Raw genomic sequence first — 16,603 nt, forward strand, 5'->3', positions numbered from 1 at the left:
TTTCCTTGAACAGCAGAAGCATCCTCATTTCAACAGAAAGGAGTAAAGAGCATTTAACACACAGTAATTATGAACAAAGAAACAGAATTTTGTTTCAATCAAGACCAAAATAAAAGCCAAGAATGAGGAAAAAAGGTGAAATAGCAAACATTTGAGCAGTAAGGAATGGTCTTCTAAATGCATTTCCTGCTTAGTTTCTGTTGATAACTTGCTCACACTATGGCCTAGCTGCAAGATACTAGTGCTATTCTCCTTTAAATTGTGTACAATTAAATAATTAACACTGGATTACAGTTGGAGCATGGTGCTAGTAACAAGAAGGTGCTGGGTACCATCCCAGTATGGGCCATTTACTTAAGAGCTGGACTGGATGATCTTTGTGGGTACCATACCTCAGAATATTCTGTGATTTAAAACCAAAAACAACTAAGCTCTCAATGACCTGAATTCATGGTGCCTAGAAATCTGAGCAAATCCTTTGTGGAACAGACAAAAAACAGCCATTTAATTCAAAAACTGCAACACTTTTTGCTGTGAGGTTTTTTTTTTGTTTTTTGTTTTTTTTTTTTTTTTTTGTCTGTGTGCGGATTTAGAAGACCTACAGATGATCTATTGCCTTTCTGGAAGAGATAAAAGTACTGGGCTATATATATACTCAAGTGGTGGGAAAATTTGGTTAGACTAATGCTGAAACTTTTAAGAAACTCATCCCTGAAGTCACAAGGATCCAGAGATCCTTTTGTGAAATACTGTATTACTGCTGGTACTCTCTCCCAGAATAACTCAGGAACTCTTTCCTTTTTATAATCATGAAAGAGTTTCTCAAGAATCACAGGAATATGTTCACAAAGGTGGAAATGATGACTCACACGTTATTCTGGGTCACATTGCCTTTTCAGTGCATCCTACCAGCATTTTGAAATCATATCCAAGTCTATATTCTCAAAAATTAAACCAAAAACATTTGCTACTACCAATTGAATTCCCATCTTGGATCTGATGTCAGCACTGCACAAAAAAGTGCTGTCAGCTAAGTGGAAAACTAAGATAAAACTAGAGTACAAGCAGTTAAGATGACTTTCCAGATCTCCTGATTATATGAGCTTTGTCTGGCAGCTTCATTTACTTCTTACAATATATTTTTCTTATATGTTATGAATGTCATCATTCTGAGGGATGTCAGGAGGAAAAAAAAGCAAAGCATTGTTAACTGATGTCATTGCTGGTAAGACTGATCTTATATTTTGTACCTAAATATTTGCTTGAGATTGTAGGCAGTTAGTAGAATGTCTTTCAAATACATTACCTCTCTTTTATCTATTATCATAGAATAATCCCTCTGCACCAAATGTTTTTTTAGGTGTGCTTTTAAAAATGGATATATTAAGAAATGATATAAGTAAAGCATAAACTGAAAAACATAACAAATTAAAATCAATTCACACACTTGCCATTCACTCTCTTCTTATAATCCTTGTCTAAGGATTTAAAATAAAGGTAACTAGTTGGAACAAAGAAAATAAAAATACTTAAATCTCTTGTCAGAAAACAACTGTTAGGTAACTTTAAAGACATCCATATTCTAAACACAAAGGGCTTAACATTTTTGCATCACAAGCACCAAATACAGAATTTTTCATTAGAGTTTACTGGAGAATAACTTTTGAGAAGTGTGAAGTGCTTTACCGACAAATTAGTTTAATGAAAATGAAAGGCTTCTCATGCCTACTTCTCTAATAATAAAGGCATGAGGATCCCATATGTAATTCAGATTTTTCAGAATAGTGCCAGATTAAATGTTTTTTTCAAATCTTTGTTTTATTCAAAATAATAGTCAACAGAGATACCTTAGTTTTTTAGAATAAGCATGTTGATGTATAAAATTATTTGGTCCTTGACATAATCTCAACTGTGATATCTCAGATTGCAGAGATTCACTTTTGTTTAGTGTGACCAGTTTTACTGATGAAGTAAAATTACTCAAGTTCTTACAGATCTCATACCAAGAGAAGTTCTCAAAGGCAGCAAACATCTAGACTGAGAACTTCTTCTTTAAAAAGTGCAGGCAACAGAGAAATATATTATCAACATCTCTCACAAAACAAAAGAATTACCCTACAATTACAATATTTTCCACCAGACTTTGCAATTTTAAATTAGAATCCATTGCTAAACTGGTGTAAATAACAAGCTTCAGCATGACATGTTCATTGTAAAGAAGCAGTCTCTCTTCATGTCTACTTTCTTTGAGCCTGGCAAAATTGTATTGAAAAACAATCAATAAATCACCACAGCATGATGATAAAAATGAAAATTATAGTGTTCTTTTTGGGAAAAAAAAAATTACATCAGATAATGACATCTTTCATCTTCATTTAAAGTCACATTTGCAAGTATTTCTTGCTCACACTCCCATGAATGCAACTCTATATCCAGGACAACAACTGCAGGCACAGATGTGTAAACAGACTTCTCAAGTAAACAAGTTTCTCATGGCCACAAAGTGTGCCTGCACAGAGAATTTTTGGAGCTGCTCACACTCATGGTACTATACAGATTTAAGGAATGAAAACTAAGCTTCAAAACAGCAGGAGAATGGAAAGGGAAAGGAGGAGTTTACTTGGAGAGTGTGAATTCTTTGCTGTTTGAGTTGAGCAGTCCAAGCCAAAATGAGCAGATAAGCTTTTCAGAGATGGCTCCTAGATACTAGGAACTAACTATGAATCTTCAGTATAACTCAACAAAATTCACATTTCTGGCTGCTGCTGTGTAAATGCAGTTTTTCCTCACTCAGAATGCAACAGAACTGTAAAACAAATGTGATTACTTCCACAAGTAACATAAAGTAAAGTAGTGTTTGGATGGGTATAATATAATAAGAAAACCTGTCTCGAGCAGAATGATTGAGCTCTTTCTGTGCAGGTAGCAAAATTATACTTACAAGATTCATGGACAGGTAAAGGTTACATTTGTGTCTTTATAACAAGCAGCAGCTGATAAGGAACAGTTTGCTGCTGAAAGATCAAATCTAGATTATGCCCTTTTTCACCCTTAGAATGACTGTTTTATTATGCATTTACCTATGAAGTATATGTATCATATTTTTGTACTGATTATGTCCTTTGTTTGGCCAATTACATTTTATACTGTCCAGATGACATGCAAAATCAAGGTACTTATACAACTGCCTAAATTAGAGAATTAACACCATTCTTAGTAAAACATGGGAGCTGGTACTTCAGATCTTTCAAACAGGTTTAGAAACACATTTCCTTGCCTCTCCTTACACTGATTTTTTTCTCTGTCATACCTTGTAGTGGGGAAAAGAAAGTTACTTTTTATTTTTGTATTGTGGTGTGCTCTCTATATTTTCTCAGGAGCCAAAAGACCATCTTGAGCAGTGAAAACTTCCAAAACCTACTGTGTAGCCTATACCCCATTGAGCACCCACAGGAACTAGGGGGTGATGTGAATATTTGAAGATATCTATTACACAGTGGTGGCTGGAAATCCTAAACAATTCTCAGAGTATGTTATACAATTATTTTCATAATAGACACTCCATTTAAGAAAGATCTAAGTCTGTTTTTAGTTTGATATTTAGCACACTTAGTGGATTCACAGGAAAGGAAAATACAGGCAGCGGTTGATATTTTTATATGGTAATTCATGTAAAATGTAAAAGGAGGAAGTAACATAACACTACCATAATAAACATTTTTTTATATAGTAAATTTCCAATGGTCGCTTCTATCATTGCCTTTCTTCCCCTCTGGAGAAGTCTTCAGTTCATCTGTTAGATTTATTTTTGTTAAGGCAAGCAATAAAGAATATAACTTGCTCTTAAATTGCTTCAGCTTAAATAATAAGGTTGTTTCTTGGAAAGTCAATGCTTCTAAAGAAGAAGAGTCCTGTTTACAAGTCAGTCTGGCTTTCTCCCAAGTGATCAGTTCATGTGCTTTTTAGTGTATTTTGTAGTATCAACAACAAAAGTAAAAATTGAAAAGTGTCAAGTGAAAAAAAGGGAAACAACCATCAAGCATTCACCAGCTTGTCTCTTAAAGGGCTTAGAGAGGTACTGGTTATAGCTCAATGTTATAAAAAACAACAGTAAGGCAAAGGGTAAACACACAGCAATCAGCTGCAAATCTACTTAAGCAAAACAAAACACAAGCTAGCAGATGTTGCCTTAATGACTGAAGTACTTGCTTTGGCAACTATTGCCAAAAGGCAAAGTGGAATTTTACCACTGCTTGCCTGCCTGTTGTCTAAGTAAACTGGTTCATGGAAAAGCAGGTTTTACATTTTTTTTACACTGATACAAAATTCTGATATAGTGACAGGTTAAAGGAAAACTAGCTCAAAACAATGTAAGCAACTCTTAATTTTTAAAAGAAAATATTAACAAAATATTTAGGCCATTTAACTTAGCAATATACAGAGAGAAAGCAAATTTTTCAGCTAAATAGTTCCCCTCGGAACTTAAGATGTGCATAAAAAGTGATAAAACCTCTTGTAAAATACCAGAGAAATGGTCAAGAATATAATTTGGAATCTATTTCTATTGCCACTGTAAGGTGACCAAGTAATGAGAGTACTATTCATTGTCTAGATGAAAATAACTCACACAGATATATCTGAAATCATTGCATACATATCTGAGTGGAAACTAGCCTTTCTTGAAGACTGTGACAAAACAATAATGCCTCCTTTCTACTGAATAAATATTCTCTTACAGTTAAAAAGATCCCCAAAACTATAATATCCTCCCTTTTTTTTTATTTTTCTATGCAATAACCTGAAAACTGAAGAGTTGAAGCATAGAAGGGGGCAAAAAATCCAAAGTGAAACCTCCCCAAAAAACAAAAACTAATTGGTATTTAAGTCATCCAAAGGCCCAAAGACTTTATTATCTCTTTCCACAGGGCTCTTTAACAAAGGAATCACAGAATCATTTAGGTTGGAAAACACCTCTGAGAAAATCAAGTTAAACCCTTAACCCAATGCTCCCAAACCCACCTCTAAGCCATGTCCCTAATCTCACATCTACATGGCTTTAAATCCCTCCAGAAACCTAGGACAATTTTTTCAAGACCCTCTCAGGAGCTGCTGCATGAGCAAAATACCTGACTAGTGCTTCAAAGAGCCTACAAAATCTACATGCACAGAAGATCTTCCAAGTAAAATTCTTAATGGTGGCTCAATGCTTTTGTACGTCCATATTTATCAATGTCTCACAAAAAACCAACAAAAATACAAAAATGAGAGAAGCCTTAGAGAAGCTTATCAACTACTGTTTGCAGCAACGCTTCTTTTTCAAGTTCCCAAATCATGAGAAGTACTACAAAAGTTGTATACAAATCACTAGATTAAACATATATTAGAAATGTAACCTCATCGTACAATCAAAAACTAGGATACTCATGTCACAGCTCATACTTATTCCTATAGTTTTGTACATCTTAAAGGGAAATGTCAACTCAGTCACCTAAGCAAGTCTCTTCTTAGACATAAAATATTTATTATAGTAATTAATCTAACATGTCTGTGCATTTTATAGAAGCTTGGAAGGAATGTCTTTAGAAGAATTTGTACTCTATCTTAGCCTAGTACTTGGCAGAGCCCATGCAGGAATGGCAATTTTCACCTTTGGGCAATATTGGACATACCTGGCTTGTGCCTGAGTCATTAACAGGTTTATAAATGCCCTCTTGGCTGCAATTAATAAAGAGCAGCCACAGCAGCTACCAACATATCCTGGACTTCTCACCAGGAGGGAGTTGTGGTTCTAAATAAAGACAAAAGCACTTTGGTTCTCATGTCAAATCCTTTTGAGCTGCTGATTGTATCTGCTCATGGGGGATGATTTTGAGCATTAGAGTCCCAGCCTTTCTCCAAATCCAGCAATAGACTCCAAACTCCCCAAACTCCCCAGGGCACAGTGAGCAAAGCATAATTTTGTAAAAATACAGCTCCTTTTAATAAAGCTAAAATGGCTATTACTGTAGTGGGAGAAATGCAAGCAGGTAAAACCAGAATGTCTATACTAAAATCTCAGTTTAATTAAAAATAAAAATCCTTCAAATTATTGCGTGCCTTTCTTTTAGTGCACATCAAGAGTATCCCTTCTCTCATTTAAACAGGGTCTTAAATCCATTGTAAATTTGCTTCAGAAAAATACTGGTAAACGAACTCATTCATATGAACAACAAAGTACACAAAAAGTAGTATTAAACTTCTGTAGTTCAGTGATTTAAGTAACCACCATTATGCAAGATCTACTGAAGTTACTGCGTATTTAGCTAAACTGATTTCTCTGGTCCTGTTCACAGACTTTAATTAAAAACATGTAAAGATATAATTAGTTTATGGTTTCAGTTATGAAGCTTAAACCAAGATACTGATTAAAACAATTTTAATATAATTTTTACATATCTCATCTTAGGTGCAATGATTTAAAACTCTTTCACTACTATAAAGAAAACGATTTTTACTGTAATATGTTATAATCTTGTAGATTGCATATTGAATGAGTCGCAATTTGTTGCCAAGTTGCAAAAAAAAATTGCTTTTAATAAGAAAATGGCATCTAAACCAAACACTGAAAGGCTGTGAAATGTAATCAAGAATGTGGTCAAGGATTTAATAAAAACTTTCTTGACTAGAGATTTGCTTCAAAGATACAGGATAACATTTCTACTTTGAACCTGCTTCAATAGGCTATGTCTGTCATTTTCAGATTTGGTTTATGAGTCAGAATCACTATTATGATTGTGTTGTGGAGATAATACAGATATATAAAACAATGTTAAATACTTGAAATATAATCTATCAGTTTCAGTTAGTTGGCAACTGTTTAGAGAAGAGGAAAATTGGCAGGAAGCTAAATCTTATTTTCTATAATTAAATGCTATTCTAAAGACACATTTCCAAAAATTCTACAGAAGAGTCGTGATCACTACAGTTACATCTTCTGTAATCTCCAACCACAGCTGGACAATGAATGTTAATGAAGATTAACAACAAATCTAACAGCAGAATTTACATCCTACCTTTTATTAATGGCAGCCCACGATGCATTGATGCTATCTGTCATCAGTTGTACCTTTCTGGTGTCATCTGCTGAATAATCACGGAGCAGCTTCAGAGCCATGTCATTTGCCACATCTACATTTATTTGCCATTGTCGTATTTCTTTTGAAAATTGCTGAAGTAAAAAGAGAAAGAAAGAAAGAATAATCCTCAGAACAACAAAAAAATTATAACATACATTGCATAGTTATTAGAAAAGGAGCTGAATAACTTATGCCATCTGTATAAAAAGAAGGAAAGAAGAAAAAAAAAAACCAAACAAAACACTTCCACAGATACTGGAAATAAAAAACAGTCTTTCTATATGTTTTACATTCTTTTAGTCAGAAGATCACAGGACTTCTTCTAAACTCTGAGAGACCAAGCAACCAACTTCTAAATGCTGGAAAAGACATGACAGCTCAAATTGATAACCACTGATTAGAATGTTGATTATTCTTTTCTGAGATACAAATAGATGGATGAATTATTATGCTTTATGGAAACTACAATTATTTGTGACATTGAATACTGAGATAGAAAATAGAGTGAAATCATATATTTTGACTAGTTTTCTTTTTATAGTGTGAAATTATACTGATTTAGACAATTAATACCTGTGCTTTCAGGTTGTTTTTTTCTTAAATTTAGTTCATTTTAGCAAATTGTTTATGTAATTAGTGCCATCTACTGGAATAGCACTAAATCTGCAATACAATAAAATACTACTGGTAAACCTATGCATATCTTTATAATGATAATTTATGGTTAATATTAAAAAGCTTTTTAAATTTTGGTAATTTTTTTTACCCCTTTCCTCTCCACTTTTTCCTCTCCTTTCTTTCTTCTCTCCACCTAGGCCAGCTGCCTCACTGCAGAAGCAAGCCAGGAAATCCAGAACAATCACTCAGCCAGCAGCCAGCTCCCATGCATCTTTCCTATTAGTCTTTCTCTCAGAGAAAATTTCCATATAAATGCACTGAAGCTGCATATTTAATCCATAATGTGTATCAACAAAATGAAAGAACTAAGTTAATTGATTGCCTACTTGTACTTTTGTACTAAACAGACTCCAGCTAGCCAATAAAACGGACAATACAAGTTGAAAAACTGTTTGTATTTGTAAATACACACAGTAAGATGCATATAAATATTTGAAGCCATTGACAACAAACAGTACAACTCAACTGTCTTTATCGTTGTGCTTTAATATACAAATCGGGAAATGCCTGTGAAGAAAAAAATTGCTTTTTCTCCCTTCATTCTCCCAAAGCAGTATTCCTTTTGAAATCTTGTTTTGACTCAGATAAGGAATTCTTCACATAGACCTGAACTTACATGCAATCCCTAGTGAAAGAGTCTAAATACTAAGTAAAAATAAATAAATGTTAAATGATTGATGCATTTAGGTTTTAATCTCAGAATGTCTGTAAACTGATTTTGATTAAGACTCAGACTAAAGTGCACTTGCTCTTTGAATAGAGTCCTAAAGGAGTTAGGGGGGGTTAGATTTTTTTTCCCCCGAACTCTTATCTGCTAAAAGGCTACTTCAGCACCTCTGGGGTCTCTCCATAATTTAAAGCTGAAAACAGAACTTCTTCCATTTCCTGTGCTATTCCTTCACGAGAGGGCAGATCACTCTGTTACTGAGCACTCAGGAACTAAGACAGCACCTTGTTTATCTGCTTTGAACAAAGGATCCTGTTTCTACAAACCCCTAATCCTAAAAACCATTTTATGGTTAAGCTCACCTAAAATGAAGCTGCCTAGACAATTTTTAAGGAAAATTCTCTTTTCTAAATAAGGAAATCTAGATAGGAGAGGTGAGAATTTTGTGGACAACACTACTTTTTTTTTTTGAGGAAGATACATACAGGAGGTGGTTTTGGAAACAGTCTGCCAATTGAGCTATTTTCCTGCAAGAATGATATACAATAAATATATAAATTTTAATATTCACATAAATATAATAATATATATAAAATACTAAATAGGAAATAAATTTTACAGTAATTATAATTTCAGTTTTGTAGATCTTATATAGCAAGTATCTGTTCTACATTTAGGTCTATCTGTCTTTATTTTATTCTAACTTTTATTTTTTTATTTTATTCTAACTTTTATTCTCAGCCAAAGAATCACAGCAGTCTGACTGTTCACTGCTTTATATATAGAAAAGTTACCATAACATTTTGTCTACATTGTAAATTAATGGTCTGTAAACTTAAACTTTGAAAATAAGATCTTTATCCCCAGACCCACATGACTAAAACTGACCTTCTAAAAGATTTGAAGCCCTGTATTATAATAAAATAAATGGGAAGATCCATGACAAGGTTATTTCCAAAAGTGTTGTTCTCACCATTAACTTCAACATTAATCCATTAACTTCCTGACACTATAACACAAGGTCATGAATATTGAGAGCTTTGGTGATGGAAACTATTTGTGTTTTCTGTTTTACTGGAAATTGATATGATATTCAACAGCTTTGAGGAGCATATGCTTCAGCTTCTCTCTGTGTGCAGACATGAGAACAAAGTGTTGGGGTACAAGATTTACCTGTCTATCCCAACAGAGGCCCATTTACTGCCCTCCTACATGACTGCAATGTTCAAAATTACATTATTTTCTTTCCTCTTTTCCCTTTTATGTATTTAGGCCTCATTTACCTTTTAGCTACTTAAGACCATTTTTTTTTTTTTGATTCTTTAAAGGAAATTGCTACATTACATTAATTTCTTTCTGATATTATTTTCATAGCATTCTCTTTGTTTTGCCTGTGTTATCACTGGAATTTGCTGAGTTTATTAAAAGGCTTAAAGAATTAAGGCTGTGCATTTAACATGTTACTTAGGTATAAATTTATTTCTAATTTTTAATTAGAAGACAGTAGTTGATGTTATTAGGAATAAAGCCTGTGCAATTAAGAGCCCTTGATTAAAAACAAGTAATGAAATCAGAGCTGCAATTTATTTTATCCCAGGATTGCCCAGTGGAACAAAATCAATGATGCACAGTAGTTCCAATATAGCAATATGAATGTACAACCTCATCCAGTTCTGTGTATATATCACAAATCTGGAAAATCAGGCTGCCTTTCTGTCCTTTTTCTATATATCTGTAGCATGTTTTATTTATATACTTAAAGAATTTATTTTTTTTAATCAAGGAATTCTAATTCAGTGTTTGCCACATAGCCAATAACATGAACTAAATTGTTAATTGTTTTACTGAAATCGAAGCAGCACACTGTCAGCCCTGGAATAATAAAAACCCACAAAATGATGATATTGTTCTTCATCTTGGAACACAGGGAATGGCAAAAGAGTCCCTAATAAGTTGCTACCCTACAAGAAATGGGCAAAGGCAAGCAAAGGCAGCCTCAGCCTTATCCACAAATTCAGGACAAGAAGTTCACACCCTGGGCTCTGCCAGTGGAAGGCTGCCTGGCCTTTTGAGTCCCAGCAGGGCAGGGCTTGTAATCAAGCTGCTATTTAATTTCCTGTTTAAATAAGTGACAATGAAGGAAAGGAATGAAAGTTGTCTGCATTCTTCCTCCTCTTCACTTTGGCTATCCCAGATGAAGTTGCACAGAGGGAGAAAAGATGCTTCACTAGCTCCTACCAAAGCAAGAAGCCACAGAGTGAGCAGGCAATTATAGCAGTTTGGATTGGTTTTGGGTTTTGGTGATTTTTAAAATTTTCCTTCTCTTTCAAACAGAAGCTTAGTATCCTATTAAGAAAAGGCTAGTTTTACACTAGCTTATGTTCTGATGACATGCTGATGCAAGGAATTCAGGTGTCATTGTGTACTATTTATACACCTATAACCTTCAGCCTGCTGAGTTAACCATCTGCAGTCATCACTAAATGAACAATAACATACAGGGCTTAATGGGTAAAGACTCTCATTGGCCAGATTGCCATATTTTGGTTCCCACACCTAACACCAATTTAGTACTCCAATACCAAATTTAAAAAATCAGAATGAAAAAAATGCTGTAATTCTCAGGGAATTAATATTAATTAATTTCTGATTCAAATTAATAATATTTTCAATTATTAGCTATAATACCCAGTTACTTTTATCTTTTAAATGCCAGAAACAAAAATGTAAAATTCTTTTAAAAACATTAATGGCCATATAAGCAAGTTACAGATTTTTGTCTTATGCTGGCATTGTAAAAAATAGTAATCAAGAGACTGGTATTACTGAGTTTACCATTTTCTTATGTATTGGTTGTCCTAACAGAAATGCACCAACAAAAGCACTGACTAAAAGTTCCCCTAGAGCAGCAGGGAACTTACATGTTGATTCAGCTCTCTTTGAGCAGACCTACAATGTTTAACAAGCAAATCAGAAGAACACTTGGTGACTACTTTCTCACACCAAGCTGTGTTGAGATACAAAGCTGACAAAATTAATAAGTCTGAACAATTTATTAAGTCTTGCACTGACCTCTCTCTTTCCCTCAAAGCAAAGGAATAGAAATTACTGCTTCCTCTTCATCAGTCTAACAAGCCAAGAGATAGCCTACTTACTCTACATCTTCAGGGGACAAAATCAAAATATATGTGTTTGGCACAGAAGCCTGGAAAGCATTTATTTTGAGAACTTGATGTATTTCTAGGTCCTTCAGTTTAGATAATACTGCACAGCAGAAACATAAAGCTGCTAACTCAAAAAAATTTTCCATTTTCCTTTGACTACATGACCCTTTATTTCAAGCATGAACATAACAGCTGATGCTGTCATATCTGAGAAAAATTGATGAAGGATTTGACACAATAGGAATTATTGGCAGACAAAGATAATTCCTCTAGGAAGGTTTGCATAGAAGAAACACAGAAAGGAGAGGGGGAAAAAGAAATTCCCCCACACCTCCTACTCTCCATTCTCTAAGACAGAGATGAATTTCTTCTAGACTTGAGGAAGAAAGGCTAGGCAAAACCAAATAAATAAAAGTTAACAACCCCAGAAGAGCAGATCTTTTTGATGTTCATGTCATCAGGAGGGCACAAATTAAGATAGACTAGCTGAGACACTGAAATTAAAATCATAGGTAAATGTCTGTAACTTGACACAACACATCCATCTCATTGGATCCAAACTGGTGGGAATGGCTGAGGATGCAGACAGCCCAAGGTAAGAGGCAAAAGAATCTGCAGGTCTCCATTCCCAATCTCTGTTTATAGGTAGAGATAGATGCACTTATTAGATGATAGATGTACTTATTCTGTGAATAAGTACACTATAATTCTTTCTCTAGAACAGTGGGAGTGAAGGGGAAGAATGGCATGTTCTTATTTCTCTCCATGGTTAATGTTGATCCAAACAACCCCATAGTTTTTTCATAAAGCATACTCTCTTAGATGGACATCATCTCAACTTCATATACACTTGTAAAAAAAAGTGGATCAAAAATCCATTTCTAAAGCAATTTTTTTTCAATTATTTTCCTAGTTAATTAATTTATTTTTGAAACATAAGATACTCTAATACTATGACATAAGAAAGTGTTTGCACAGAACTGTTTTTTTTGTTAATTGAGTCTTTGCAGAGCTAAGACATTGACTATGTTGAAGCCTTTCCTTCTTTTAAACAAACACTGGGCAGAAGCCAGGACTGTATCTCTGCAGGAAGACAGTGACAAATGGGAATCCTCTATGCTGAATGACAGTACTACACAGGATCTATAACTCTTTCCAATACATCAGTGAGTGATTGCCCTTGTTTACCATAATCTACCCTTCCCAAGTAATGACCTTTTGGTACAATCTTAAATGAAACATCTTAACCTCAGCTCAGCCCTAAAACAATGGGCTGATGAACATTTTTATGCTTCTAACAGGTAAACAAACAAACAAACAAAAGAAAAAAAAAAGAAAAAAGCAAGCAAAAACTCCAACAGATTTTGCATTTAATTCTAAATGCAATAACTAACTGTTGATGGAGATAACCAATCATAAAATTCTACATATATCTTCTTTGGCAGCAAACCAGTTGATGAGGACCTTAACCCCCAAAGTTCATTACCATTCAGCTGTATAAATAGGACTGCTCTAAGTACACAAACTTTAACCAAAAATTGAGTGGTAGGAATTAAAAAAACCTACAAAAATCTGGTGGGCAAGAGAGGAAAATACATCACAAAATACTTGTGAAACTCTTTTCCCATAGAGGCAGGAGTCACCTTAAAAGACTGATCAATTGGTTGATTTCAACCTTTGTTTTCCCCTGCTAGAAATAAATGAGATATTATTAATCTTAAATAGCTGCTCTCAAATATATTAATGAAGAATGCCACCAAAATATGATTGTTTCTATTGCAAGAAACTTCAAAACTGATGCAACAGAATATTTTCTACCTGAGGTACAGCTCAGCTGTATAAGTTAACACATTGAAGCACCATAATGTGGCAACATGTGTGGCAAAATCACAAGAACAGCCATTTCAGTTTTTTTTTTTTTTTTCAGTTAATAAACCTGTCAAGGTGAAAACTGGTGAGATTATCTTGTAGCAAATCTAAAATGCCCGATTTCCAAAACATACCCATTTTGTTTACTATAGCTGGGTTTTTCCTGCTTTCTCAACTACTTCCAGAAAACCTATACAGCTTCATTACAGTGCAGACAGCCATAGACAGCCATATCAATACTACAGAATTTCCCAGTCTGCAGTGCCAGTGCTCTGAGACTGCTGAACAGATGTGAAATACTTGTGCTAAAAAGGCAGGTATTCCTCCTGTGAGATCAGCCAGCTATTTGTTATGACTATTAAGTTAAGACCAATTTCATATTCAAGGAATATGCTACACATATTTTAGACTTTGCATGTCAATTTCTTTCTAATTTGCTGTGGAAGACTTTTTGCAATGTACACTGTCCACAGTTAGAGGACAAGAGTTAGAGGACATTTTAACGACTTCACTAACTCAAACGGAAATATTTTAATGCTTAGTAGTGACCTTAAGTTCTGTGTTCTGCTTTTTCAAAGCTTCCACGGTGTAGGAAATTTCTTTCCATGACTCAAGTTTAGCTTTTGCTTGTTCAAGAACCTGCTCAGCTTCTCGTTTAGCTTCCAGCCACTGTGTTGAATCCTTCAGCATCTCCTGAAGCTGCTGTCTCCGGCTTTGGAGGTATCCATGCACTTCATCCCACTGGCTCTGTATCTTTTCAACTGGTGAAACACAAAGGAAAAACAGAAGCTGAATTAAAAGTTTTTTCATTTCTTTTCTTTTTTTTTCAATTCTGTTTTTTAAAGAGGGGAAAAAATGGCATTAAAATCTTTCTAGAACTGACCATATCAGAAAACTTCTGTACTATTAAACTGTAATTGCATCGAAGGTTAGTTCAAAAAAAAGAACAGATAAACTGTTCTGGGTCACACAGTAAGGAATTATGACACGCAGCATGTTTCAATACATATGCAGCAAGGAATGACAGGTTCATACCTCAAAAACCCTCATGAAATAGAACCACATTTGAGAAAAAGTGTCTTCAATAATCCTTCTTAAGAAACCAATACAAGGTTTAGGATTTTCTAAAGAAAAAGTCCTTTAGGGACTAGAGTAATATTAGTTAAAGATTTGTTGCAAGATATAATTAATGGCTGTACTTTCCTATTTCATTGAGGCAAATATTAGCAAACTGCAAAGGCTGAACAACTTGCTCATATGCTCATGGTAAATATAAAATAACAATGAGCTTTATCCACTGTTTGAAAGAAAAGTGATTTATGGAAACTTAAGAATCATTAAGATCACTGATAAGCATTGGCTAGTGTCCAGCTCCAGGCTTGTCCATAGCAGCATAAAAACAACGATAGACAGAGTTGTCCAAGAAGCTGAAGCTTGAGGCAATATAAGCAAAAAATCCAAACTCCACAAACAATAAAATCTGTGCAGTGCATAAAGGAATAAGCATTTCATTCACTTCATTGCAAATTCATAGGCCTTCTAGGGAAGGGAACTGAGATTCCTCAAGTAATCAGAAGGCATTTGAAATATTCATTGTCTGGTAGTTCCAACACTGCATCTCTCAGCTATTTCCAGGGTGGTGCAGCCTAAAGATACGGATGAGAAATGCTCCAGCAGGGAAAAGAGACTACTACCTATCAGCGCTTTTCCTTCTTCCAGAAGAAAGGATAAAGATCTTTCCACGGACTCAGCTGAGGTTTAGAGAGAGAGAGGAGAAAACCTTTCAGCATTCCCTGCTGAAGCCTAGGGAGAAGAACTGAGTAAGCTCACATAGCAGCATGTTTAAGTCAAAGGAAAAGCAAAAGGAACTGAACTGGAACTGGAACACATAAAGCACCATCAGAGCACAGCAAGGGCAGCCCAAGGCACAAAGGCTTAAATTTAATCTGAAGCAAATCTAACCCCTCATTTCAGGAAGCTGTACACTCATATCACAAAACAACTCATTTCTGTGCCCTCTCTGGGTGAGGATTTCTGATGTGAGCTTTAGAGTACACTTAACAAAGAGGCCGTAGACTTCAGGAAGGCTGAATAACAGAAGTGAGCTGTTGAGCAAAATCCCCCTGCTACGGCCACAGCACGTGGCTCAAGGGCTGTGCCGGGGGCTTAGGGACAAAGGCTGCCCAAACACCTTCCACAGAGTCACTGGCAACAGCTGCCACCTCCTTCTTGCAAATCTTTACTTTTCCCCCTCTTCACTCTGAGACATTCACATGTTCTGATTCCGGGCCAACTGGAGATTTTGGTACATTGCAGACAGAAGTACAACAGCTTGTTTGTGTCAGCTGCCCACGAAAAAGAAAACACAAACTACAAAAATCCCACCCATTTTTGTTTTATTATAAGTTTCCTTGTTGGTGGGAGTAGTTTGGGGGGCTTTTTGGTTTGGTTTGTTTTTTTTTTTCTGGGGTGAGATGATTAAGAAATTAATGAAAACCCTCTGCTTCAAAGGAAAGCTGGATCTACAATTATATCAATTTTTCATAAGAGCTGCTTTTAACAAGAAAAACTGATCTTTCTTATCACCTAAAATCAAAATGTTTATAAATGTATTGCTTCCATGAAGTCTCGTGAGGTTAGTATGTAAGTAAGATATTAAGCAGCCCTCCTCCAGGGACTGTGCTTTTTGCAGCCAGACCGTTTCTCATCAGATATCACAGTTCTGGGATTCCATGATGACCAGTTCTCCCACCCAGGAGGACAATGAAGCTGCATAATGAAAACTGCATTCAGGGTATCCCAGGAGCGCATTTACACAAGTGACTATGAATACACAAGCTCCAAATCTATGAAAAACATTTCCCATTTCTCTATGAAAATACTTGGCTTAGCTCCCTCAATAATTTTTTTAATATATACATATGTACATATATATATTTACTTTTGGTTTATTACAGACTGGAATTGAAGAGTTCAGGAAGTTAGTAGGTAATCTAAACAAAACAAATAAAAAAAACCCCCAAAAATAAATGTCATTTTCTTGCACTAGTAACTGACTTAATCCAATTAAAAAAGTACTTCACTTGTGGTTAAACACACGTGATATCTGC

The 16,603-nt window shown here is 35.0% G+C and overlaps 1 protein-coding gene across 18 annotated transcripts in view; it reads right to left on the reverse strand.

The window, feature by feature from the left end:
* The window catches only part of DMD (dystrophin), a 1,148,985-nt gene that overhangs the window by 250,568 nt on the left and 881,814 nt on the right, over positions 1-16,603 (reverse strand). For all 18 annotated transcript variants that reach the window (XM_077781657.2, XM_021553010.4, XM_021553014.4 and 15 more), the window contains 2 exons: positions 14,043-14,254; positions 7,053-7,207 (listed from right to left, as the gene is read on the reverse strand). In XM_077781657.2, the coding sequence (XP_077637783.2) occupies positions 7,053-7,207; positions 14,043-14,254 (367 nt within the window). The remainder of the gene's footprint in view (positions 1-7,052; positions 7,208-14,042; positions 14,255-16,603) is intronic.

Source organism: Lonchura striata, chromosome 1, assembly GCF_050655825.1.
Source record: "Lonchura striata isolate lonStrDom1 chromosome 1, ASM5065582v1, whole genome shotgun sequence".
NCBI classification, from domain to species: domain Eukaryota; kingdom Metazoa; phylum Chordata; class Aves; order Passeriformes; family Estrildidae; genus Lonchura; species Lonchura striata.